The 22,942-nt window shown below is 60.5% G+C and overlaps 1 protein-coding gene across 2 annotated transcripts; it reads left to right on the top strand.

Moving 5' to 3' along the window:
• The first annotated feature begins 3,476 nt into the window (after window positions 1–3,476).
• RELT (RELT TNF receptor) lies at window positions 3,477–21,896 on the top strand. 2 transcript variants are annotated; one of them, XM_080687139.1, is made up of 11 exons: window positions 3,477–3,633; window positions 15,187–15,266; window positions 16,230–16,304; window positions 16,400–16,566; window positions 16,772–16,851; window positions 17,546–17,803; window positions 19,076–19,156; window positions 19,488–19,569; window positions 19,740–20,000; window positions 20,429–20,627; window positions 20,754–21,896. In XM_080687139.1, the coding sequence occupies exons 2-11, from the start codon at window positions 15,219–15,221 to the stop codon at window positions 20,799–20,801; spliced, it is 1,299 nt and encodes a 432-aa protein (XP_080543265.1). In that variant the 5' UTR covers window positions 3,477–3,633; window positions 15,187–15,218; the 3' UTR covers window positions 20,802–21,896. The 2 variants fall into 2 exon arrangements, with proteins under 2 accessions (XP_080543265.1, XP_080543264.1); XM_080687138.1 differs by having other exon boundaries at window positions 3,533–3,946.
• The last annotated feature ends 1,046 nt before the right edge of the window (window positions 21,897–22,942 follow it).

The raw sequence follows: 22,942 nt of genomic DNA, 5'->3' as shown, positions 1-22,942 counted from the left end.
CTTCTGGTAGAGGGGAGTGCGGGCTCATGCTTTGCAAATTGGTGTACACATCAGTCACTCGGGTATCTGGTTCATGTTCCTCAGACAAGCCCTGGGCAGGGTGTTCCTACCTCAGAGGACAGGAGAGAGGACCAAAAGCCATCTCTTCTCCAAGGGGTTCTCCAGTTGTCCCTTGAGATGGGGACAGAGGGCGCAGTTTAGATAGACATCTACCTCATGGGGAAGATGAGGCACAGAGAAATCTAGGGATTTACCTGAGTCACACAGCAAGACAGCATTAAGGCTGGGGTGGGTAGAAGAGAGTCTGCGAAGGGAACAGCAAATATGGCTAAGGCCCTGGCTTAGACCTGGGTGGGACCTGGGGCGGCGGGGAGGGGATTGGGACCAAGGGATCTTAACTGAAGCCTCAGCCTTGTGGCCTCCTATCACTGTGTGACCCTAGGCAGGTGTCTGCCTTCTCTGGGCACAGGTGACCTCTGAGAGCCCTTCACATCTTTTGCATTCCTGCCAAACACCAAGTCTTAATTTTGTCCTCGTGGATCTTAAGCCACAGGCCAGGTTGCAGGAAGTGCAAGGGGAAGTGTTATTTTGGGTCCATTATGACCAATGAGGAGCCCAGCCTGGCAAAGGCAAGCTGGGTCAGAGGTAGATGGCAGGGCTGAACTGAGGAGGGAGACAGCAAACTGGAATAAATGGGACAGAGCCCAGATGCCGGGTTGTGGGGCGGACACGGGCAAACATTGAATGTGGGGGAGGAGAGGGAACAGACCTGGTGTTTGAGCCCAGTGGTCTGAAAGAAGCAGGTGCCCCCCACATAGGGTCTCAGATCCCCACAACATCCTGGGTGGGTGAGCTTGCACTCAGGTGAAGCCACTTCCTGAAGGCCACACAGCCTGGCAGTGGCAGCACTGGGACTTGGTCCCTATCTGTCACACCAAAGCCCAACCCCAGGGGGATTCCAGACCCAGGCCAGAATCTGGACCTAAATGGTACTGAACCTAACCCTCAGGGCCAGTCAGCTCAGCTCCGTTTCTGCCCTGCCCCGGGCTGAGGCCCACCCGGGCCCCCTAGGCCCAGTTCCTCCTAAAACCAAATCCACTCTTCCCCCAGGGACCAAGGCACAAACAGAGGAGGGCAGCCCACCTTCCAAGGGGTAGGACTTGGCCCGCTGGGGGTTAGCCAGGCAACGAGGACTGAAATTTGAGTATGAACTCCCCCTCCCATGCCTCCTGCTTTCGACTCCCACCTTGGAATTCCAGTGCAGCCAGCAGAGGGTGCCACTGTTCCTGGCCCACCACCCCAGAGGCTGACGCGTGCTCAGCTCCCATGCAGACAACACTCATACCTGTGATCCTGTGATCCTGTGACCCTGTGACCCTGTGACCCTGTGATCCTGTGACCCAGGGGGCAGAGCTCATCCCAGCTTACTGGGGCCTTGTGCTGTGCCCCTAGGATGAAGGGCAGGTTTTATCTGGGCTCACTACGCTATGAAAGGTTCAAGGAGATGGCTTCTGAGGTCCCTGTGCTCAGAGATGATTCTGTGGGTCCATCTGAGATGCCAAGGGTTTTAAAAGCCAGTGATTCTGAGAATGCTTTGTTCTCCAGTCTGTGGTTCTCCATAAAAAGCCAATCTAAATGTCTTGTGGCCTCCACAGCTCCTTCCGTGTCTCCTCACTGTAGTGGCTAAAGCTCCCAGAATCTTGGGCAGGGTCCCATCTGCAGCCTGCTGTGGTTCGGGAGTCAGAGCTGGCAGTGAATAATAATTAGGCTCCCTCATAACCTGAATGTCTGTGGGGTGAGGTGTGTAGGCTGTGGCTCCCAAAGACCTGACCCTATGTTGCTGCAGCCTGAGAGCCCAAAGTTGCCAACCAGCGTCCTCAGAACTACAGGAGGGACTACCGCAGCTTCTTCATCCCTGATCTTTTCTCCTGGCTCAGGTAACTGCTGCCCAGATGTATCGCTCAGCCAGGTCAGGCGATCACCATTTGCCACCCTAATTTTCAGATGGGGAAACAGAAAGGGGAGGGATTTGACTAAAGCCTCCCAGAGAACCGGTAGTGTAGACAGGCCTGGCTCCTCTGTAGGGTGTCGGATTAATAGCCAGTGCTGCTTGACCAAAAAGCATATCCCATTTGGTCTGTTGAGTGACACATGAACTTGGAACCAGGGTATAGGAGTTCCTCTGACAAAGAAAACATTTGCAGGAATGGAGGGCGTCCTGAGGTGCTCTGGCCCCCTCACCAGGTCCCCAGCATGAATCCTTTCTGGTTTTCCTCTGAGGGCTTGAATGTGGGATATGTGACCTGGGATCACTCCCACCCTGGGAGTCTCCATTGACATAGGAGGGGGCTGGGGCTCTGACCCTGTCAGTGACCTGGAGCTCTTTCTGCCCTTCCCCCACAACCTGGGCATGGCCCAGCGAAATGGAAACTCTTCGCCACCCCCTCCTCCCTCTGCAGGTGTCCAGTTCTCCTCCTGGAGTCTCCTGGGCTCCGGGAACTTGAACTTCCCTGCCTCCTCACCTCACAGGCTCAGGTTCTATGACTCAGTTTGTTCTGAATTCTTTATCTCCCCAACAACCTATCCCCAACAGACATGTTCCTCCTTCTCTGTCTTGGGCTGTGATTATCCTGGTTCCAGCCAGGCCTCTGTCCGCAGCAGGAGGCCCTCCCTGCTGTCTGCACCCCCTCCCAGCCTTGCTGTCCTTGGAAAGCCCCCTGGGATCTTCTGAATGGCACCGTGGGGAGGAGGGGGCGGGCGGGAATCTGGATGCTGAGCTGCTGCCTCAGGTCCTGGCCCACCATATCACACAACTGCCAGCGCGATTCACAGAGCTGGGAATACGGCGGCGGGAATAGTGCCCTGGCAATGGCACATTGGGGGGGGGGGGGGGGGGGGGAGGGGGAAGGGGGAGGGGGAAGGGGAAGGGGGAGGGGTCAAGCTTGGGTAAGGAAGTGAGAGCAGTGTCACCTGTTTTGCTGGAAGGAAGGACTAACTATCCAGGCAGAGACGGGAGGGGTGGGGTGGAGAGTGGAGACAGGAAAGGTCTCTGGAGGAAGGAGATTTGGGCTGGGCCCTGAGGAATGTGCAGGAGCCCACCAGGTGGGCCTCCATTATAGATTCACTTTCACCAGGCCTGCACAAAGTGGGGGTTCCTAGGGGCAGGCCTGGACAAGGTGGGGTTCCTAGGGGCAGGCCTGGGCAAGGCCAAGTCAGGCCGATCTTCCTAGCTGCCCGTTTCCAGGAGGGCAGCGGTGGCCCCGTTGGCGGCATCGTGGTGGAATCCGGAGTAGCACCCAGGTGTCCAGTCTGTCTTGCATCGCGCAAGCCCATTTTTGGTTGGCGCCCAGAAGGGGCCGACCCAGAGGCCTCTCCCCGGCTGTGCCCTGCAGTTCCGGGGGATGCGAGAGATGGCGACACAGAGCAGGGCCGAGACCAGGAGTTCCCCCGCCGCCCCAGGGGGCGGGCGCGTGAACTGCTGCCTGACGTCGGGGCGGGTCGGCAGCCGTGACGCGTGGGGGTGGGCTGTGCTTAGTCCCAGCCCGGCAGGCGATTCATTCAAAAGGCGCGCAGCTGCGCGGCCGCCCGTGGGCTCGTGGAGCCGGGCTTTGGAGCTGCCGCGCGGGCGGCCAGGTAAGGAGGGTGCACGCAGCTCACCCGGGCCCGCTGCCCCGCGGCCGGCCAGAGAGATGCGGACCCGAGCGGCGCCCGCTGCCTCCCCGGGTCCCTGAGGAAGTTCGGCGGCGCGGCGGATACCGCAGCCCCTGTCTGCGCCCCTCGCTTCCCGCCCCCGCATCCTGTCCCGGAGTCTCCCGCGCCCAGACCCCCGCGTGACTGCGGGCTCGGCCCGCGCGGCGTGGAAGCAGCGGCGCGACTCGCTGTTTACGGAGCCGGCGGGCCCGGAGACGCCACCGGCCCGGCAAACTTGGACCGAGACCAGGACCAGGTGCAGGACCGGGCGGCAGCGCCTCTGGGCTGCCAAATGGGGGGTCCGAACGGTGTCAGCCCGTGACTGGGGGTGACATGGCGCGGGAGGCGGCCCAGCCGGGCGAGCGTGCGGTCGGGCCACCGGCGGTGACGCGGGCCTGGCAGACACAGGCGCTCTGTGCGCCGGTGCCAGGCAGAGTGTGCGAGTGACCCCGCCGCCGGGGACCCCGGTCACTGGGGTCACTGGCGTGAGCGGCGGAGGGTGTGACCGGGCAGGGCAGGGCCGCTCGCTAACGTGAGTGTGAAATAGGGGGAGAGGAGCCCCAAGTGCCTGAGAGACGCAGCCCTGGAGTCACTGGAGCCAGCGTGCTTGTGGGTCAAGTAGGGTCGGTGTGGGTCTCCGCCTCGGGGCAAGGAGAGGCGGAAAGAGGCGGGACCTCAAAACCTCCGGCAATGGGGGGAGGGAGGAGGGGTACCCAGGCCACAAGGGTCTCTCCTGGACTGTCCTCAAGGGGGCGCCCCTAGGGAGCGCAGTTCAGGGAGGTGGGTGGACCCTTAGTGATTCGCCCTGGCGAGGGAGAGGGGGGCGCCCTGGCGCGGGAGAGGGGGCCTAGGCTGGGCCGCGTCTGGTGGGGGGACACCTCTGACAGCATTTGAGGGGCCCTGCGCGTCCCAAAGGCCTGCCACAGCGCTGCTCCCCTGGTCACCTGAATTCTCCCTGGGCCAGGCCCAGTCTTGCTCTCAGACCCTGCTCCCCCTGGGCCTCAGTCTCAGTGTGAATCATCACTTTGGGATCCTCTGTTGTTTTGGGGTCACTCGCCTCGGTTCTCCCTTTCCTCCCTTCAGACAGAAAGACTGCAGTGGCGGCTGGGGGCAGGCTGTCTGCTGGGGACACGGTGGCCCCGGGGCTGTACCCGGGAAGATGCTGGTGACAGAGTTGGAAGCACAGCCTGAAATCCTGACCCACAGACATTGCCTTCCCCGGCCCAGGCCTCCTTTCTCCATCTCCCTGCATGGGAGGAGAGGGGCGTGGACTTGTTGCCCACGAGCCGTCGCTGATTGGAGAGCTGGAGCAGGGCCCCGCACCCCCATCCCTCTTGAGGCCCCCACCCTCACAGAGGGTCTGTCAGGTCCATGCAGGGTGGAATGGGAATCTGGCTTCCCAGCCCAGGTGGGTGAGGGGGCGCCTGCTGAAGGGTCTGGAGCAGGGGTCCTCAAACTATGGCCCGCGGGCCACATGCGGCCCGCCGAGGACATTTATCCGGCCCGCCGGGTGCCGCTGCCTGTCCTGCTTAGCAGCCGACTCGTCCAGGGCCGGCAGTGAGCATAGGAATTTGTTCATAGTCTTTTTTTTAAACTATAGTCCGGCCCTCCAACGGTCTGAGGGACAGTGAACTGGCCCCCTGTTTAAAAAGTTTGAGGACCCCTGGGAGGCTCTGTCCTGGACTGATAGTCTCTGGAAATGTTGGTTGCACTCTGGTGGGGGCGAGGACGGAGGAAGGTGGTGTGCGCCGCCCTTTATGGAGTGCTCTTGTTGAATCCTCGTGGTGGTTCTGAGATGCAGTGACTGTTTTTCAGAGAAGTGACTTGCCCAAGACCACACAGTGCCAGGACTGGAATTCAGGTCTCTGCCCCGGAAGCCTGTGGGATGCCTGGGGAGGCCACCCACTTCCTAATACAGGCACACCTCAGAGATTGGGGGTTCGCTTCCAGGCCACCGTAATAAAGCCAGCATCTCAGTTAAACCAGTCCTAATGCTTTTGCTGTTGGAGAGTCTTGCCTTTAATTGGTAAAACACACACACACACACACACACACACACACACAAAACACTTGTGAAGCACAATAAAGGGAAGCTCAATAAAATGAGGTATGCCTGTATCTCCTCACGGCTTAGCTGGGTTTTCTTCTCTAGGGTGTGCCACTGTGTGTTCTGAGTGTGGTGTGTGTTTACACACGTCTGAAACTTTGGGGGTGGGTGGGTTATGTGGTCTTCCTGTTCTTCCTCCTCCTCCTCCCTGCCCCCAACTCCCATTCACCAGAAAGGCCTGTCTCCTGCCTTCTGCAGCCTGCAACTGGTTTGGGGACCAACTCACATAGCCCTGAAGAGTGTCAGGCTTCAGGGTGGCAAAGATAATTGAGAGTCCCCATTGACCTCCACACACTTAAGAGGCCCTATCCCCTTCTTCAGAGTTGCTCTAGGGTCACCTTCCCAAGTCCATTCACATGCCGTGGTGGGGAGCAGGCTGGGGGTGACATTGAGCTTGTGCCCCACCCTCTCAGGGCCTCAGTCTCCTCGTTTTTCCCAGAGGTCCCTGCTAGCTCTGACCATTGCTGCTGCCTGGCCGAGAGCTGGAGCTGGGGGTCAGGGTGTCCCTCTGTCCTCTCTGGCATGGCCGGAGCTGTGCTTCTAGGGGCTGATCAGAATAGCTATCTTAGTCTCTTGGGGCCGAGCCTGAGTTATTTCCATCCCCAGCAATGAGGTGGAAATAGCTCAGGGCTCAGGAGCGGGAAGATGGGAAGGGTTAACCTCCTTTTCTGGTCTCAGCCCTGATGGAGGCCCCCGTCCCACCCCACCATGTGCCCTGCCCAAGCCAAACCTTTCTCGGAATTTGGGCTTCTGGGATGATAGGAATGACAGTGAGGCCTGGCTAGGTTTCAACATGTGGCCCCCGCTGGCACTGCTGTGATAGTCTGTGTCTGGCCAAGGAGGGGAGACGTAGAGGGGCAGGCAGCACCCTGCCCCTGCTCATAGGCCCAGCCCCATTTCACAGAGACTGAGGTTCAGAGAAGTGCAGAGACTTAACCAAGAGCCCTAGAACCTGACATTCTGGCTCTCGCCCTCCAGACAGGGCACCTACCTGGATGTGGCCGGGACAGGAAGCAGGTCGAGACACACCTGCACAGAATCAGGGCTCCCTTCCTAGTCCAGTCTTGGCCTGCTGTCCTTGCACCTGCCTCTCCAGCTCCACTTCCAGGTCCTCCACTCCCACAGAGCGGCCTCCCCACGTCAGCTCGTACCTTTTGCCTATAAAATACAGTCACATCCTACCATCGAGTCTTATCCTTCCAAGACCCTTTTGAATTTTACATCTTCCCCCTCAACTCTACCTACCAGATCCTGGTTCTACTCTGCCTTTGCTTTTTTTTTTTTTTTTTTTTTTTAAATATATTTTATTGATATTTTACAGAGAGGAAGGGAGAGGGATAGAGAGCCAGAAACATCGATGAGAGAGAAACATCGATCAGCTGCCTCCTGCACACCCCCCACTGGGGATGTGCCCGCAACCCAGGGACATGCCCTTGACCGGAATCAAACCCAGGACCCCTCAGTCCGCAGGCCGACGCTCCATCCACTGAGCCAAACCGGCTTCGGCTACTCTGCCTTTGCTTTTGTCTCCTCTTTCTAGAACCCTCCTGGCCATTCAGGTACAACCACAGCCCTCCTCACCCAGGAAGCCCTCCCAGCCCCATGTGAGCCTCTCTTTATTGGTGTGGTCCACTTGCCAGGTGTCCCCCCTCACGTCTGGGAACAGGCACAGGTGTGGGGCACTTATTAAAAAAATTTTTTTTATTGATCTTAGGAACGGAGAGAGAGAAAAGCATCAATGATGAGAGAGAATCATCAATCAGCTGCCTTCTTCACGTCCCCCCCCCCACCCCCCAGGGATTGAGCCCCAACCCAGGCATGTGCCCTTGACTGGAATTGAACCTGGGACCCTTCAGTCGGCAGGCCGACACTCTATCCACTGAACCAAACCGGCTAGGGCCAGGTGTGGGGGCACTCACGGGAACTGCATGTCTAACAACCCACCCTCTCCTGCTGCCCTGTCTGTGCTGGCCAGGCCTCTGAGGGCGTGCTGTGTGCTGGGATGCACAGGGAGGTTTGCAGCCAGGGCCTCTGAGGCTCTGAGTGTGTGCTGGGGGTTGGGATGAAGACTCAAGGCCACCCCTGAGGGTAGGAGCAGAGGAAACGCTCTGCTGAGGCCCTGCTGTGTGCCAGGCCCTGGGTGCAGGTATCCTCGAAGCAGCACTGACGGGATCCCCCTCCTTCCCAAGCTCCTTAATGGGAGCTGAGACTCAGAATTGGGGACCAGTTCTAGTTTGAGTCACAGCCACTGGTGCTGGAGTCGGGTGCTCAAGCTCTCGCTCAGACCTCAGGTTGTCTGACCATTCAGTCATCCGTTTCCAAGAAGGAGCTGGTGGCTCCCTGGGGGGTTTGGGGGGAGGGAGTGTTGGTGGAGCTGGCTGTTCAGCACTTGGCCTGGCTGGGTGAGGCCAGACTCCCTGGGCTATGGGGCCAGCCCTTCTTCCGGTTTTTCCTGAGATCAGCCAGTGGGACCCATCTAGCCCCACCCCCACTCAGGATTTGGGAACGAGGATGTGGTCTCTGGCAGAGGTCAACACCCACTCTGTGCTGAGCCCTCGGGTGCCTAGGCCAGGACTTACTGCCACCAGTTGGGACTAGGGTAGCAGGGAAGACAGGAAGGAAGTGATGCTGTGTCCCTACTGTGTGCCCAGCCCTGGGATGAGGACCCCGAGGGTCTCACATCCTTAGCTCATGCCCAAAGGGTCAGCAATCCCCTCCAGGGGCAGGCAGGGAAAAGAAGGCCCAGAGCGGGGAAGGGACTTGCAAGACCTGGTGACCCTGGGATCCTAACCTAGGCCTGTCTGCTGGAAGGCCGGCTCTCTTTCCTGGGCCCCCCTGGGAAAGATGAGAACTCTATAAATAAACTGCCCATGTGGCCCTGAGTGTGCCCTGACGACTTGGCACAGACGGAAGGGGACGGAGGGGCCTTGCAGCCAACTGGAGGCAGGGTCTGAGTGTGTGGGTGGAGAGAGGGGAAGGAGGGCCCCCAGGAGGAGGGATGTGCGCCTGGAGCTGCACAGCCTCACTGTGAGCAGGAGCGGTGAGCTCAGGGAGGGACCTGGCCCTCCTGGGGACCCAGCGGCCTGCATGGACTCGCTGCCTCCCTCCCTTGGGGGTGACCACAAACAGTGATGGCCAAAGAGGCCAGGAGAGGGGAGGGCCCACCCTGACAGGGAAGGCTTCCTGCAGGAGGTGGTTCCTGGGCTGAGGTCTATTGTAAAAAGAACCACTGTTCCCCAGTGAACTCTGGGTCCTCCAGCCACACCCAGAAGTCAGCTGAGCAGGCACAGTTGCCCAAAATTATAGAGGAGGAAACTGAGGCTCGGAGACATGGGGCCGGGCCCTGACTGCTCAGCACCTTCACTCCTGCCGGGCTCAGCTAGCACGGAGCAGGTGGATACGGGACTGCAGAGGGGTGGGAAGTGGGCACCCAGGGTCTTCCTGGGGAGGCCACGGCGCCTCCACCCATGCTGCTGGGCTTGGTGTGGGGTCCCTAAAGCACCCTTGCCCACTCCTGAGCCACTGGGTGATCATGGACGGTCTCTGTCCCCAGCAACCTAAGTCGGGAGGAGATGGAGAAGGGGGCAGGCCGGGGCTACGGTCTCCCCTCAGTCTCACTCGCCCTCGGCCAGGTCAGGGTGAGGGAACAAGGCCTGTGCTGAGCAGACAGGGGGCTGCCCTGGCACATGAGTGGTTCGGTACCTGCTGTGTGGCCAGGGCGGGAGGCAAAGGTGGCTTCTCAGAGGAGGAGGTGGCAACAGCAGGATGGGAGTGCAGTGAGGTGTCCTCCAGCCCTCCCAGGCCCCTTGCCATCCTGTCTCGAGGGCCAAGCGAGACAGCCTAGGGTGGCCCAGCCTCCCTGCCTGGCCTGAGCAGGAAGCCCACGGTGCTGAGTGATGGCTGGTGGCAGAGCAGGACGTGCAGGAGCAGTGGGAATGCCAGGCCTGGGTGGTGTGGCTGCTGCCCGCTCCCACTCTGGGGGAGGGGCTAAACCTTGTCTCCAAGGCAGCAAGTTGTTACAGGGTCCTACGTGGCCGCTCCGGGCCTCTGTTTCCTCATTGGTGAAGCCTGGAACCCTGCCTTTGAGGGGTTCAGTGAAATTCGGCCTGGAAAGGGAATGAGGTGTGCAGTAAATGCTGTTGGGGAGTCCCAGCTCTGCCCCAGAGACAACTGTCTGGTTGTAAACCGCCCTACCCGCCCCGACTCCGCCCAGGCGATGGGCAGGGACAGCATCTGCGCCACACCCAGACCAGAGCAGCTGGGCAGGCCTGGGCTGGCTGCCTCAGCCCTTTCCTTAGCCCCTCAGCCCCACCCGCCCACGACACCCCCCACCCCAGCCTCCCAGGCCTGCTGGCAGTTCTGAGGGGAGAAGCAGGCCGGCCCCTGGGGCTGGGCCAGGGAGCAAGGTTAGAGGCTAGCTAGCATTGCATGGAGTCCTCACCCCAGGCTTGTGAGTTGGGACATCACAGCTGCCCAAGGCTGGGAAGGGGTGGGAATTGGGTGCCCTTCTCGCTGAGTGGCCCTGAGGCAGCCCCAGCCTGTCAGCAGCCCTAGGAGCTTCACCCTGGCACCTCTCCTCCCCCTCCCCTCCAGGAACTCACAGCTTCCCTGCGCTTCCTCCTCACAGCACCTTTCCCTGGAGCTGGGACAGAGGAGAGCAGTGCAGCTGAGCACAGAAGCAGAGAAACCTCAGATGCCCAGAGACTCCCGGGGTGAGGGCAGTCCCTTTTCCCTGAGGCCCATCTGGGTGCTGTGTAGCCCTCCTGCCTGGCCTCGGCCCCCTGGTTGGTGGACGCCCTGAGAACACGTGCAGTATGCCAGGCCCTGCGCTGGGCTCCAGGGAAGGGGCCAGAAGTGAGGTGGGAAGCAGAGTCAGGCAGACCTGGCTCCACCCGCTTCACCACTTGATGCCTGTGTGATCGTACAAGCAACCCCCGTGGCCGCAGTTTACCCAGGTGTGCAAAAGGGGTGCTCCTCTCTCCTGTGAGGCATGGGGGCAACACAGGCTGAGGGCCTGGCTCAAGGCAACGAGGGCCATTTACCTTCCTCGTGAGGATGGAGGATGGGAAGGAGGAGATGCCTAGCTGCCCTCGCCGCCGCCCACTGCGGGCACTGCCCTACTTCAGCCCCAGTTGCCAGGGAACCACTGGGCTCCTCGCTAACCTGGATTTCTCTATTGATGGGCGGCCTTTGTCTTCCCGCCTCTAGTGCAGCTGCAGCTGAGGGGGCGAGGGGACTGTATCCAGCTGTGTTTCCAGGCAACCCTAGCCTCTGGAGGCTGCAGGGTGGTCCTCAGGCCCTAGAGCTGGGAAACAATTACCCGCCTCCCTCCCTGCCCCAGGTGGGCACCGTCCTCCACCTCCAGCTCCCCAGTCTGGCTGCACTTGGCAGGGAGCCCTCTGCGGCACAGTTCCATTCCTGTTCCTCCGCAGCTAACCCTTTTGGCTCCTGTAGGCCCTGGGGGGGAGCACAAGCTTCTCAACTTGCAGCAGGGCTTGGTGTGACCTGGGCATTGCCTTCCAGACCCCTCCCCCTTCCTTCACCGTCCCACCTCCCAGAGTCTCCCCAGGGCCAGCCCGGCACCTCCTGTGTGCCAGAGTCTGTGCCAAGCATTATACATAAGTAAGGGAATCTCCTTTATACCTTACACCTGCCTATCAGTGCGTGCTATCCCCGCTCCACAATTTGCACGTGGGGAAACGGAGGCACCGCACATGCTTGTTGAGAGCTTACTTCGTTCCGGGTCTCGTGCTGAGTCGTTCATGTGAATTCCCTCATCAGCCCTCTGTGTGGTGGGGGAAGGTCCACAGCCATAGATCCAGGGAAGAGCAAGCAGGTCAGGCTGGTTCTCCCCAGGTGAGCCCAGGGGTTCAGATCCAGGTTCAACCCCGCACCTCACCCCAGCCTATGGGCTCCTTAATCATAGGCTGCTCTCTGGCCCTCCTGATCGTGGCAGAAGCTGGAGCCTCTCCTGAGAGCGCCTTTTCTAAGTTCAGTGCATTCGCCCCACACACCGGCCAGGCCCTGTGCTGTGGCAGGGGCTGGGTAAACAGGATGGTCGCACACAGGATGATTACTGCAGGAGGGGCGGCGGGGGCTTCCAGGAGGAAGTGCCTTTGAGCTGAGCTCTGAAGGAAGAGTAGGTGTTGGCCTGGTGACGGGAGGATGTTTCTGGGCAGAAGAAACAGCAGATACCAGCGCTGGGGTAAGAGGCAAGTGTGGGGCACTGACAGCTGGAGCCGCTCAGAGCAGCTGGAGTGGGTGGGGCTGGGGCCAGATCTCAGACAAGACACCTCGGCTGCAGGTGGGGCTGAGCTGGAGGCCAGGGAGGTAGGTGGTCTTGGGCGTGGGCATGAGGCCAGGAGACCTTCAGGATTTGGTGATGATGACAAGGTGGCTGGGGCGAGGCTGGCGAGTGGCTGGGTGCCCGTGACCCCATGGCTTCAGTTCTGGGAAAGGGGAAGCTGCCGAGGCCTGGGTGGGGGCACGGCTTCCTCTTTCTCTCTGACCTCCAGGGCTGCACCTCCCTGCTGCTCCCTGGCCTCAAGGGCCCTCGTCTGCATGGCTTTGTGAGTTGACCTTCTTCCAGGGAATTTCTGGTTCTGAGTGTTTGGGTATTTTTGGAGGGCAGGGCTGGGCTGGGCTGAGTGTGAGGAAGCCCAAGCCCCTGCCCCTGTGAGCCTGTTTGGTAGAGGCCTCCTGCCCCAGACTGGGCTGGGGAGGGTTTTGTGGTGAATGAGGCAGCGTCCCTGCCCCTGCTGCTGTCTGGTGGGGGAGGGGGGCAAACAATAAATACGCAAGCAAACAAATGCTTAATTACCTGCCTGGGCAGGAGGTGCCCCGGAAAGAAGGGCCTCTGGGGAGGAACTCCCGGGACCTACTTTAGGCTCGTCGTTACCTCATTTAAACCTCACGACACCGTGCCCTGGGAGGCGATGCCCACCTTGCAGACGTTGCAGACGAGGACGCTGAGGCCCCGGCAGGTGAAGTAGGGACTGCGTTCTGAAGGGCGGGCATTGGTGGGGCCCCAGCTCAGAGGCTCTGTTCTGGGAGGAGTGGCCTCCAAGCTCACTTCCTTCTCTGCCCCTGGGGCCCCAAGGGCTTCTCTGCCAGGAGCAGGGGGCAGGCGAGGAGGCTCCTGGCTGTGGGCACTGCGCTTCTCAGGGCCTTGGTCTGCCCACCTGCCCTTCTAGGAAGCCCTGGGAGGTGCAGGCTTTGGGAAGTCACTGACTGCTTGGCCTCCAGGACCAGGCAGGGGTGGGGATGGAGCCTTCCCAGACCCCACCCAGCCCAGGGGCTTTGGTCTGAACTTGCTTTGTGATGGAGGTCCCAGGGCTCAGGACTTCGATGCTGGAGTCCTGGTGGGGAAGGGGGTGCTGAGGGGGAGGCAGCTGGCTGGCGGCTGCCTGACTGGGCAGGCCCATTGGGGGCTCAGTCTGGGCTGAGTGTGGGGCTGGGGAGGCAGCTGTAAGCAGAGGCTTGGGGGCTAGACGGGGGTAAGTGCCGGTTTGGGGTAATTAGAAGGTACATAATTGGAAGGCGGCAGGGCTCGAGGCGGTGAGTGTCTGCGAATGCGCCTAAGTGGGTCCTCACTGGTTTTACATCTGGGCCTTGGGACCCCCATTTTGCTCCCAGAAGCCTCAAGATCACAGCTCCCTGTCTGTCTGGAGATGAGCAGCTGCACAGCCCTCCCCGTGGGCTCAGGTCACCCCACAGGTGCCAGTCAGGGCCAGGGGTGGGACAGGGGATGTGGCTGTTGTGCCTCTCCCATCTCATTCCTGCCCCAGCCCTCTGAGCCCAGCCCAGGCCATGGAGGGGCGCTGGGTCTGGTGACCGGGCAGGGCTTTGGGACCAGCCTGTGGAACTGGGGTGCATGGGCAGCCTATGGGTGACAGCCTGAGAAGCACAGGGAGGGGCTGTGGTGAGGGTACTTGAGCGGGAGCTGCCCCGCAGGGTGAAGGTTCACTGTGGAGCAGACGCTAGAAAGGAAGACTTGTGACCGAGTGAGAGGGGCGGGGCAGGCGGGGGAAGAGGTCAGGGGATGTCACCTGTTGGGTGCTGACTGCCAGGGTGCAGCCTTCACTCTCCTCTGGCCCGACATTCTGTCCCAGGTTTTCCCCTGAGCTGGCCTTGGGCCCGGAGCCATTGCCAGCGACCTGGAGCGTCCCGTGGTGTGGCCGCTGCCCCTCCCCCTCCTGTGGTGTGACCCGCCCCTGCCTGCCAGGTCTGTGCTGGGCCAGGCCACTCAGTGAGCCAGATCCTTTTCCTCTGTTCCTTTTTCAGGTGGGAAGCCCGGGCCCCCATAGGCTGAGGGGCTCTCCCCAGGAGCCTGGCATCAGACGGCTTGGGGCACCAGGCAGGTCCCCTCAACCTGCTGGGGCCCTAGGGTAGTGACTTGGCTCTCCAGTGCCACCCCTCAGGGTTCAGAGGCCCCACCTGACCAGCGCGTTGGCCAGGCAAATATTGATTCCCTCGCCCTCCTGAGCCTGGAAGCGCTCCTGGGGAACTCCCTCATTTTGCCACGATCCCTCTTGTTGTCTAAGCTCATCCTTTCTGCTGTTCCCACCCTGCCCACTGGCCGGAGACTTTCCTCAGTGGGGGCTACACTCAGCTCTCAGGCCAGTGCCCATTGCATGGGGACACTAGCTAGCTGGCCATTGGTCAACCCTGTGGTGTGAGTTCCCTGAGGACAGGACACGGTCCGTCTCATTCATATTCATATTATTTCCTATGCCTGGCACACAGGGCACCTACTGGGAGGAGGGAGGCTGAGTCTGGGTACCATGACCACCCCCAGGACCTCCCCCAGGTCCTTGTGGAGAAGTCAGTTGGGGGTGGACAGTGGACACAGGAGAGGGCCAGGACTGTGATGGAGTTGGGGGTACATGCAGGAGCTTTGGGGATAGGTGGTCTAGAGAAGCTTCTGGAGAGAGTTGCCTGGTATTGGGCTTTGAAGGATGAAAGGAAGGGCCTTCTTTGAGCAGGAACAGCAAGAGTGAAGGCAGAGAGCAGGAGGAGGGGCGTGCTCCAGGCCTGCATGAAGTCCTGAGGGGCAGGAGCCTAAGAGGAGGGGGCGGGCAGGTGCAAGCTCTCTTACCCCCATCCCCAGGGATGCAGTCACAGGCTTCCTTCCTGCCAGGCCCCCTGCCCCTGCCCAGGGCACCTGGACCCTCTGGGAAGCCTCCTCCAATCTGTGCTGCCCAGGGAGGCTGGCCCCGGACAGGACACCCCTGCTCTGCTCAGGCTCGAGGGCTGAAGGGGGTGGTCGTGAGTGTGGGCCAAGCCTCGCCAGAGCTCTGCCTGCCCAGCAGCACCTCACACGCTCCCCACCCAGTTGTCCTGGAAGCCGGCTGTTCTCGCTTCCTGAGCCTCCCCTCCGTCTGCCCTAGGCGGGGGACCACAGGGCCTGAGGAAGCTGAGGATGAAGCTGAGCCCTCCACCACACTGGCCCCTGTCCTGCTTCCTTGTGGTGAGTTGGGGATGGGACTGTGGTGGGGACACCAGGAGAGCCAAGCCCTGAGCCCCGAATCCGGCCCTCCGAGGAGGCGGAGCGTAAAGGCTGCTCAGGAACCGTGCTGGGGCGCGCTTGGTTCTCGGCTCTTCCCGGGAGGCCGGCCGTCTGACCCTCTTGGCCCACACTGACCCTGCTGCCGGGAGCCAGGTCTGGGCCCGAGGAGGTCCCCAGAGCCTCCTACGTAACATTCCCTCTGCCCTTCGGGACAGATGGCTCTACTCTGCACCTGCCACCCCCAAAGCAAAATCAGAGGACCAGCGGGGTCTCCCCACAGCACAGGGGCTAGGGCAGACAATTCATACCTGGGAAGGGAAGCAGAGAGAGCTCCCGATGGAATGGGCTGGGACACGAGGGAGAGACCCTTCTTCTCTTGGGACGTTTCCCGCCCTGTGTGGTGCAGGGCTGGCCTGGCGTGATGGGGAGGTCACGGAGGAGGATGTGGTGCTGGAGACTCGGCCAAGGGCCCAGAATAGGAAGTGCCAGCTGTGAGTGTGGCCCCAGGGATGATGAGCAGGGCTGGTCGATGACAGGCCCAGCTGTGGTGTGGGGGGGGAGGCAAGGCAGCAGGAAGCAGGGCGGAACTTGAGAGGAATTCGGAAGCATCCCCCCCTCATCCTGGAGGATGGAAGAGGTGTGACTCAGAGACCCGAGGGCTGGAGGTCCTGAGCGGGCCTGTCCGGGGCTTTCCAGCATTTCCAGCACAGATGTGTTCTCTCCCTCCCTGGGCACTGGCTGTGCGCAGGTCCGGGACGAGCAGGCTCTACCTGCCGCGTGAGGGTGAGGTTAGAGAGGATCCCTGAGGCCTGGGGTCTTCAGTCCCCACTCCTGGGCATCAGGAAGCGGGTGGTGGAGAGACAGCCCAGAGATGCCATAGCCCAGTGCTTTCTGCTCAGTGTGCCCTGCCCATTGTTCTTCCAGCTGCTGCCCTGGCCTCTGGCTATGCCAACATCAACGACCCCTTGGCAGTGCCCACCCGGGGAGGAGCCCAACCTGGTGAGCTTGCCCTGCCCATCCGCCCTGTCCTAGGAAGACTCCTGAGGGCCAGGGACGGGCTTCCTGGCTTCGTTCTCACCCTTTCCCTCCCACAGGACCTGGGGCAGGGCACATTATGCAGGTCCTGCCCCCTGGGCACCTTCTCAGCCTCGTGGGGCTCTAGCCCATGCCAGTCCCACTCCCGCTGCAGCCTTCGAGGGAGGCTGGAGGCCCGGGCGGGCACAGTGACTCAAGACACACTATGTGGAGACTGCCGGCCTGGGTGAGCCATGGGGTGGGGCGTGGGAGTTCAAGCCAGGTGACCAGGACTCTGGATCCTGGCCCCAGCCTCACCCAGCCCCTGAGCGAGCCTCAGTCCTCCCATCTGCGAAATGGGATGGGTAAGGACCAGTGTGGGTGTCCAGTAGGAAGGAGTCCAGTCTCTTTTGAGGAAGGTGCTGGGTCTCAGTGATGTCTTCCCCCCGTAGGTGGTTTGCCCCTTCAGAGGTCCCCCGGGCTCCCTGTCAGCCATGCTCCTGGACACCGCTGGGTCCTCGCCGTTGTTACGGTGAGTGGCAGACGGGGCCTAGGGTATGTGTGGGAGGGGTCTGGTGAGCTTGAGCCCAGGGACCCCCACAGTGTCCATCTAGGGCAGCAGGGTCCTCATTCCCTCAGCTCACGGGAAGGTGAACAGCCAGGGGGTGTCCAGCAGGGCATGGTCAGTTGTTCCACTGGCTATCCGTTGGCCCAAGTCATTCTGAGTGGCAGAGACCACCCAGCGGGAGGGCTCACATCCTGACCTGTGTCCCCATCCTCATCCCCTTAAAGACTCGTGCAGATGAGTGTGAGTGCACATGCTTGTACACATGCACACATGCACCTCCTCTTACCCGTTGGGTCAGCTAACTCACGGACCAGGTCATGGGGAGACCGGATCCAGTGTCCCTGTGCCCAGGCACGCACACAGGTGCCATCTGTTCATTCCTCTGACCCAGCAGGAGGGGTGGCGGGGATGTGGTTCTGACCACCCTGCGGCCTGAAGAGGCTGACTGATCAGATGGCCAAACAGGAGGGGCTGGGGCTGAGTTGGACCTTGTTTCCCCAAGGAGTGGACAGCTCTGAACACATCAGCACCCACACACGTACACGCACACCCACACCCACATACTCACATGCACACCCTAACTCGGGCCCTGGGTCTCACTGTGTGATTCTCTCTGCCTCTGTCTTGCCTCCATGCCTCTGTCCTCCATGGTGCTCAGGGTGGAGAAGGCGGAGCCGACGTGGTGTGGAGGTAGCAGCAGGGGCCAGAGGCACGGGGGAGACTCGGCAGCCTGGGAACAGCACGCGGGCAGGCGGCCCCGAGGAGACAGCTGCCCCGTACGCAGTAATTGCCATCGTGCCCGTCTTCTGCCTCATGGGGCTGCTGGGCATCCTGGTGTGTAACCTGCTCAAGCGGAAGGGCTACCACTGCACTGCCAACAAGGAAGTCGGGCCCGGCCCTGGAGGTGGAGGCAGCGGTGAGGCTGGCCTGGAGTCCTGGTGGGGAGGCCAGAGGGCACGGGCCGGCCCAGCTCAGCTTGGGAGCTGCCCGAGGGATCCTGCTCGGCCCGGAGGGTCTGACAGGGAGAGGCCTGCAGAGGGCAAATCAGGAGGGCTTCCTGGAGGTGCTGCATGTGGGCCACAGGGAGACCCTGCAAACTGACAAGGTAGCGGAAGGGTGAGGTGGCTCAAGGCGGTGACGGAGAGAGCAGGTTAAGTGGCTTTAGTGGGATTCCCACTTTGGATGAGGCCATGCCTGGCTGAAGGGGTCTGAACTCTTCAGGGCTACAGTTGTGTGTGTGGTTCGAGGGTCTGACTCCCTACTTGATCCTCAAAGTGACCTCTGACCTCTGGCCTGAGGGCTAGAAGGGCAGCTGTCCTGGGCAGGCGCCAGGCGAGGCTTGGGTTTCCAGGCTGTGGTTTGAGCTATGAGTCCTGGACCAAAGGGAGACGTGTGTTTCTCCCACACCCACCCCCTGGGCCCTGGGCCCCCTTGTCTCCTCCCCACACCCCACTCTACCCGACGGCCAGGAGGGCATGTGCACATATATTGCCCATTGGAGCCTTGTGGCCAAGTTGAGTTTGAAATGGCACCTCCTGTGCCAGTGCCTCAGGCTGCTTGGGCCTGGCCAGAGCCCTTCCCAACTCCTGATGATAAAGTCGGGGCAGGTGGGGGGAGGGTGGAGACCGGAGCTTTAGGCCTGGGACTCCCTTGTTTTCCTGGCCTAGGACTAACTTTAACTGCTGGCTGCTTCTGGGCACAAGAGCGAGGAGCTGTTTGCTGCTGGCCCAGGATTGAGCATGTGGCCCATTTTCATGCCTTGAGGTTTGGGCCCTAAGCTGGCCAAGAGCCCTCCGTTAGCTTTATGGACAGGAGGGTGTTCGGAGAGGTAATAGGCCTGGAATTGGCAGTGTTTGCAGGAGTTGTTGGCTGAGGGGGGAGAGGGCAGGCCCCAGAAGTGCTGCCCTGACCCACACACACTCCGCAGGAACTGTAGGGTTCAGATGGCCTGATACTGCTAAGCACCAGGGCTTCGGGGGTGCCAGGGGCAGTGATGCTGAGTCGTTAGGGTGATAAAGTGCTTCTCAGAACTTGGGCCTGGAACGGGTTTGTAAACACCCAGGCTTGAAGCCCGGTGCCTAGGAAGGCTTGGTGCGCCCTCTGCTGCCACATCTTGGTACAGCTCCAGAGTCTGGGGTTCCACCCTCCTCACTTCCCCAGAATCACAGTCCTCCTCTTCTGATCCCAGGGAACAACCCCGCCTACGGGGCTGAAGATGCCAACGAGGACACCATCGGGGTTCTGGTGCGCCTGATCACAGAGAAGAAAGGTGAGGAAAAGGTCTGACTATTCCTGCGCCCCGGAAAGGGGGGTCTTCTCTCAGAGCCTGCGAGGCAGCCTCAGGGGTCAGATCTCCCCTGCTCTGCCCTCCTGCCAGGTCACCGGGCCAGCCTCCCATCTCTGACCTGTGTGATTGATGGTGCTGCCCCTTTTCCTCCTATTCTTGCCTAATTGGGGAGGTGGGGGTAGGCGGAGGAAAAGGCATGTGCCCAGGCCAGGAGGGGATGGCAGGTAGGTGGGGGGATTGGTACTGAGACAGGGGTTCCTGGGGGAGTGCCCCTCATGGCCCAGAGCCGGATTCTGACTTCAGCTACCCACAGAGAACGCAGCGGCCCTGGAGGAGCTGCTGAAGGAGTATCACAGCAAACAGCTGGTACAAACCAGCCACGGACCTGTGCCCAGGTGAGTGGGCAGGTGGTAAGGAGAGCCCATACCCAGCTAATAGCACACTTCCTGGGGACTCACCACCTGGGGATGCTCCCTCTCCTGTCACCCCAATACCCTTCACCACCTTCTGTGGTCTCCTAGTCCCGGTCTGCCCTAGTGACCACTGCCACCTGTGCCCTCCACAGGCTGCCGCCCGGACCCCCCAGCATGCCGTACATCTGTCCACATCACCACCACCTCCACACCGTGCAGGGCCTGGCCTCGCTCTCTGGCCTCTGCTGCTCCCGTTGTAACCAGAAGTGGCCTGAGGTGCTGCTGTCCCCTGAGGCTGCGGCTGCTACCACTCCCACTTCCACTTCCAGACTCCTGCCCAACCCGGCCAGGGCTCCCAAGGCCGGGGCCAAGGCCGGACGCCAGGGCGAGATCACCATCTTGTCTGTGGGCAGGTGAGGTGGGCACAGACGCAGCAGGGTCAGGGAGAGACAACAGCCAGGACGGGAGTGGGGGGAAGCAGGGCCCCGGGTTGAGCCCTGAATACCCTACCTGGTGAGTGCCCCACCTCCCTCCCTGGCCTCAGTGTGCCTCTGGGCAGTGGGGTGACCAGGGAGAAGTCGGGTCTGCTCAGTGATGCTCTCACATGGAGCCCTGGATCCCTGAGGCAGGATCCCTGGATACTTGTCACACCTGGGGCCCCTCAGGCCAAGGGCCTGTCTACCTGCAAAGTAGAGTTGGGGGCTCATCTGTGGATAAAAGGGTGTGGGAAGGGCTCAGGCTCTGACCAATGAACCTGCTGTGTGACCCTAGCAGGAGCTGCCTTCTCTACTTTGGGGTTCTTCCTCTAATGGGGGGATGATTGCACCACCTCTCTTCACAGGTTCCGCGTGGCCCGAATTCCTGAGCAGCGGACAAATTCATGGGCCTCTGAGGTGAAGACCATCACGGAGGTTGGGCCCTCAGTGGGTGACTTCACTGACTCCCCACAATCTGGCCTCCCCACTGAGCAGCGGGCACTACTGGGAAGTAGTGGAAGCCATACTAAGTGGCCAAAGCCCCCAGCAGAGAAGAAGGCCGAGGTGAGGGCCACAGAGGGAAAGTGTTTACCCTGCCTGCAGATGGGGCAGAAGTGGAGGTGCAGGGACCCCTGGGCAGGGGCCACTTTCCTGGAGCCTCAGCTCTGACCGCTCGTTCCTGTCCCCCAGGAGAACCGCTACGTGGTCCGGCTAAGTGAGAGCAACCTGGTCATCTGAGGGTGGTCTTGGCTGAGGACACTGCAGCCCTGTCCTGGGAGGTTCCGAAGGCTTCCTGGAGGAGGTGGAGCTGCAGCTGGGCCTGCAAGGATCAAGAAGCAATGGCCCAGCAGACAAAATGGCAAAGGCTGGAGGTGGGAGTGTCTGCCCCAGTGAGGAGGCCGCGGCAGGCGCAGTACACAGGAGCAAGTTGAAAGCCACCCGTCCCTGCCACCCAGTTCCTTCCCTGCAGGATGCCCCTGACCGTGCCCTGGTCAGATCCTAGGACCCATAAGATCCTCTGTACCACCGGGAGGCCAGGCCTTGATGGTGGGAGGGGCCCTCTGCTTGGCACCCCTGGCCCCGCACCTTGGTAATTGGCCACCTCCTGCCTTTGTCCAGGGCCCCAGAGCAGATGTGCCTCCCCCTCCTCTTCCGGCAGGACCTGTGAAGGGGAGGGGCAATAAAATGCCATGGGCAGGGAGTCTGAATCCTGGGATTCTAATCCCTGGCAAGTCCCTGGCCATCTCTGGGTCCCCCTTTTTCTGACTGTGAAGTCTCAGTGCCCAGGGCCTCTCCAGCTCCCTGCGGGCTCTGGGCTGTGTCGTGGGTGAGAGCTTACCTCCTTGCTACCCCTCCCACTAGTAGCTTTATCTGGCCCCATTTTTGCTGCTTCCAGGGCCTCTGCCTTCAAGGCCCCCACGGGGCTGCCCATCCATGGCTCTGCCTACAGAAGGGGCTTCATGCATGTGCCTGCCTCCTACCCTGCTGTTTGTATTTATTTAAATCGGTAAGACAGACTTGACCTGGGTGGGGCCCAGCCACCCCCAAGGTATCAGGAGCTTTGGGGGAGGGTGTGTGACGGGCTGGAGAGGCACCTGACGTAGGTGGTCTGTGTCCCTGTGGTGTTGGTGTGTCTGTCCCTTGGTGTGGGCAGTGCGGGCAACTGCCCAGCCCGTTTCCACCTGGCTCAGCAACCTGGTTATTTATGTGAGGCTGTGCAGGCACGGCCCCACTGTTGTCCCCATTTCTTATTTATTGAAACTGTGCTGTTGTCCTGTCCTTGCGTCTCCATCCCCGTCCATTTGTTGAATAAAAGGTGGGATAGTTGTGTCATGAGGAGCTTCTTTTCCCTGTGCCTCTTCCCAGGTCGTCAGTCCATCCCCTGAATCTGTCAGGCAGTGTGTGTGGCACAGGCCATGCCCCCTCTCGAGGGGCCTTCTCATTGGCAGCAGGTGAAGTGGGGCCGGAGGAGGCCCCTCACCCCATCTGGTTCTCACTGAAGCCCCTCGGGGCAGAATCATCCAGCGGAATATAGTGTGTGTCATGTAATTTAAATTTTTCTAATAGCCAGGTTTTAAAAAGTTAAAAAAAAAAAAAGCGGGTGAAGTTAATTTTAATGATATAAATAATGCATTCTATTTAACCCAGAATATGTCTAAAATATTTTCATTACAATATACAGTCATAAAAATTGTGAATGAGCCACTAATACTTTGCTTTGAAATCTGGTGTTTTACGCATAAACCACATCTTATGAACCAGTGTATTTCAAAGGCTCCGATAGCCACCTGTGGCTAGTGGCTCTGTATTGGACACACAGCTCTAGAGGAAGTGGAGCCTGGAAGACGATGTGGTAAGACGTATTGGGGGCTGGGTAATGTGGAAGGGGAAGCATGCTCCAGAGAGGTAACAGCGTATGCACAGGCCAGCCATCAACAGAAATGAGGAGTTTGGAGAGGCTGGAAGTAGACCCGTCTTGACAGGTGTGGAGACCAGGTGGGGGTGGGCATTAGAAGGCAGCCAGGTGGGCTCTCGGATCCCAGGGACCCCAAGGAGCTTCTAAAGCATGTAGGATGGGGAAGGGCATGGTCAGCTTGTTCTTGGTGGGTGGGGGACCTGCAGGAGCGCGGGTTTCCACAAGGAAGCTGTTGCCGACATCCAGGCAAGAGATGGTGGAGGCGGGACTGTGTGGGTGATAGAAACAGATGGTCCAATAGATTCCTAGGACAGACCGCCAGGGCTTGGTGATGGGACAGCTGGGTGGGTGAAGAGGCACAGTCGTCCTGAGGCATCTGGAGAGAACATCTGGAAGCACTCAGGCATTTCTACCAGTACTAGCCTGGGGGCGGGGAGGGTACGGGGAGACATGTTCCAGGGAG

Source organism: Plecotus auritus (genome assembly GCF_963455305.1).
Source record: "Plecotus auritus genome assembly, chromosome: 9".
Classification (NCBI taxonomy): Eukaryota; Metazoa; Chordata; class Mammalia; order Chiroptera; family Vespertilionidae; genus Plecotus; species Plecotus auritus.
The sequence above is the reverse complement of the archived record's forward strand: the minus strand, read 5'-3'. Positions and strand labels throughout refer to the sequence as shown.

Coding starts and splice junctions, on each gene's coding strand:
- RELT (XM_080687139.1), top strand. CDS start 15,219: ATGAAGCTGAGCCCTCCACCACACTGGCCCCTGTCCTGCTTCCTTGTG. Junction 17,804..19,075: donor CCCTGGAGGTGGAGGCAGCG/GTGAGGCTGGCC, acceptor TTCTGATCCCAG/GGAACAACCCCGCCTACGGG. Junction 20,628..20,753: donor CAGCAGAGAAGAAGGCCGAG/GTGAGGGCCACA, acceptor CCTGTCCCCCAG/GAGAACCGCTACGTGGTCCG.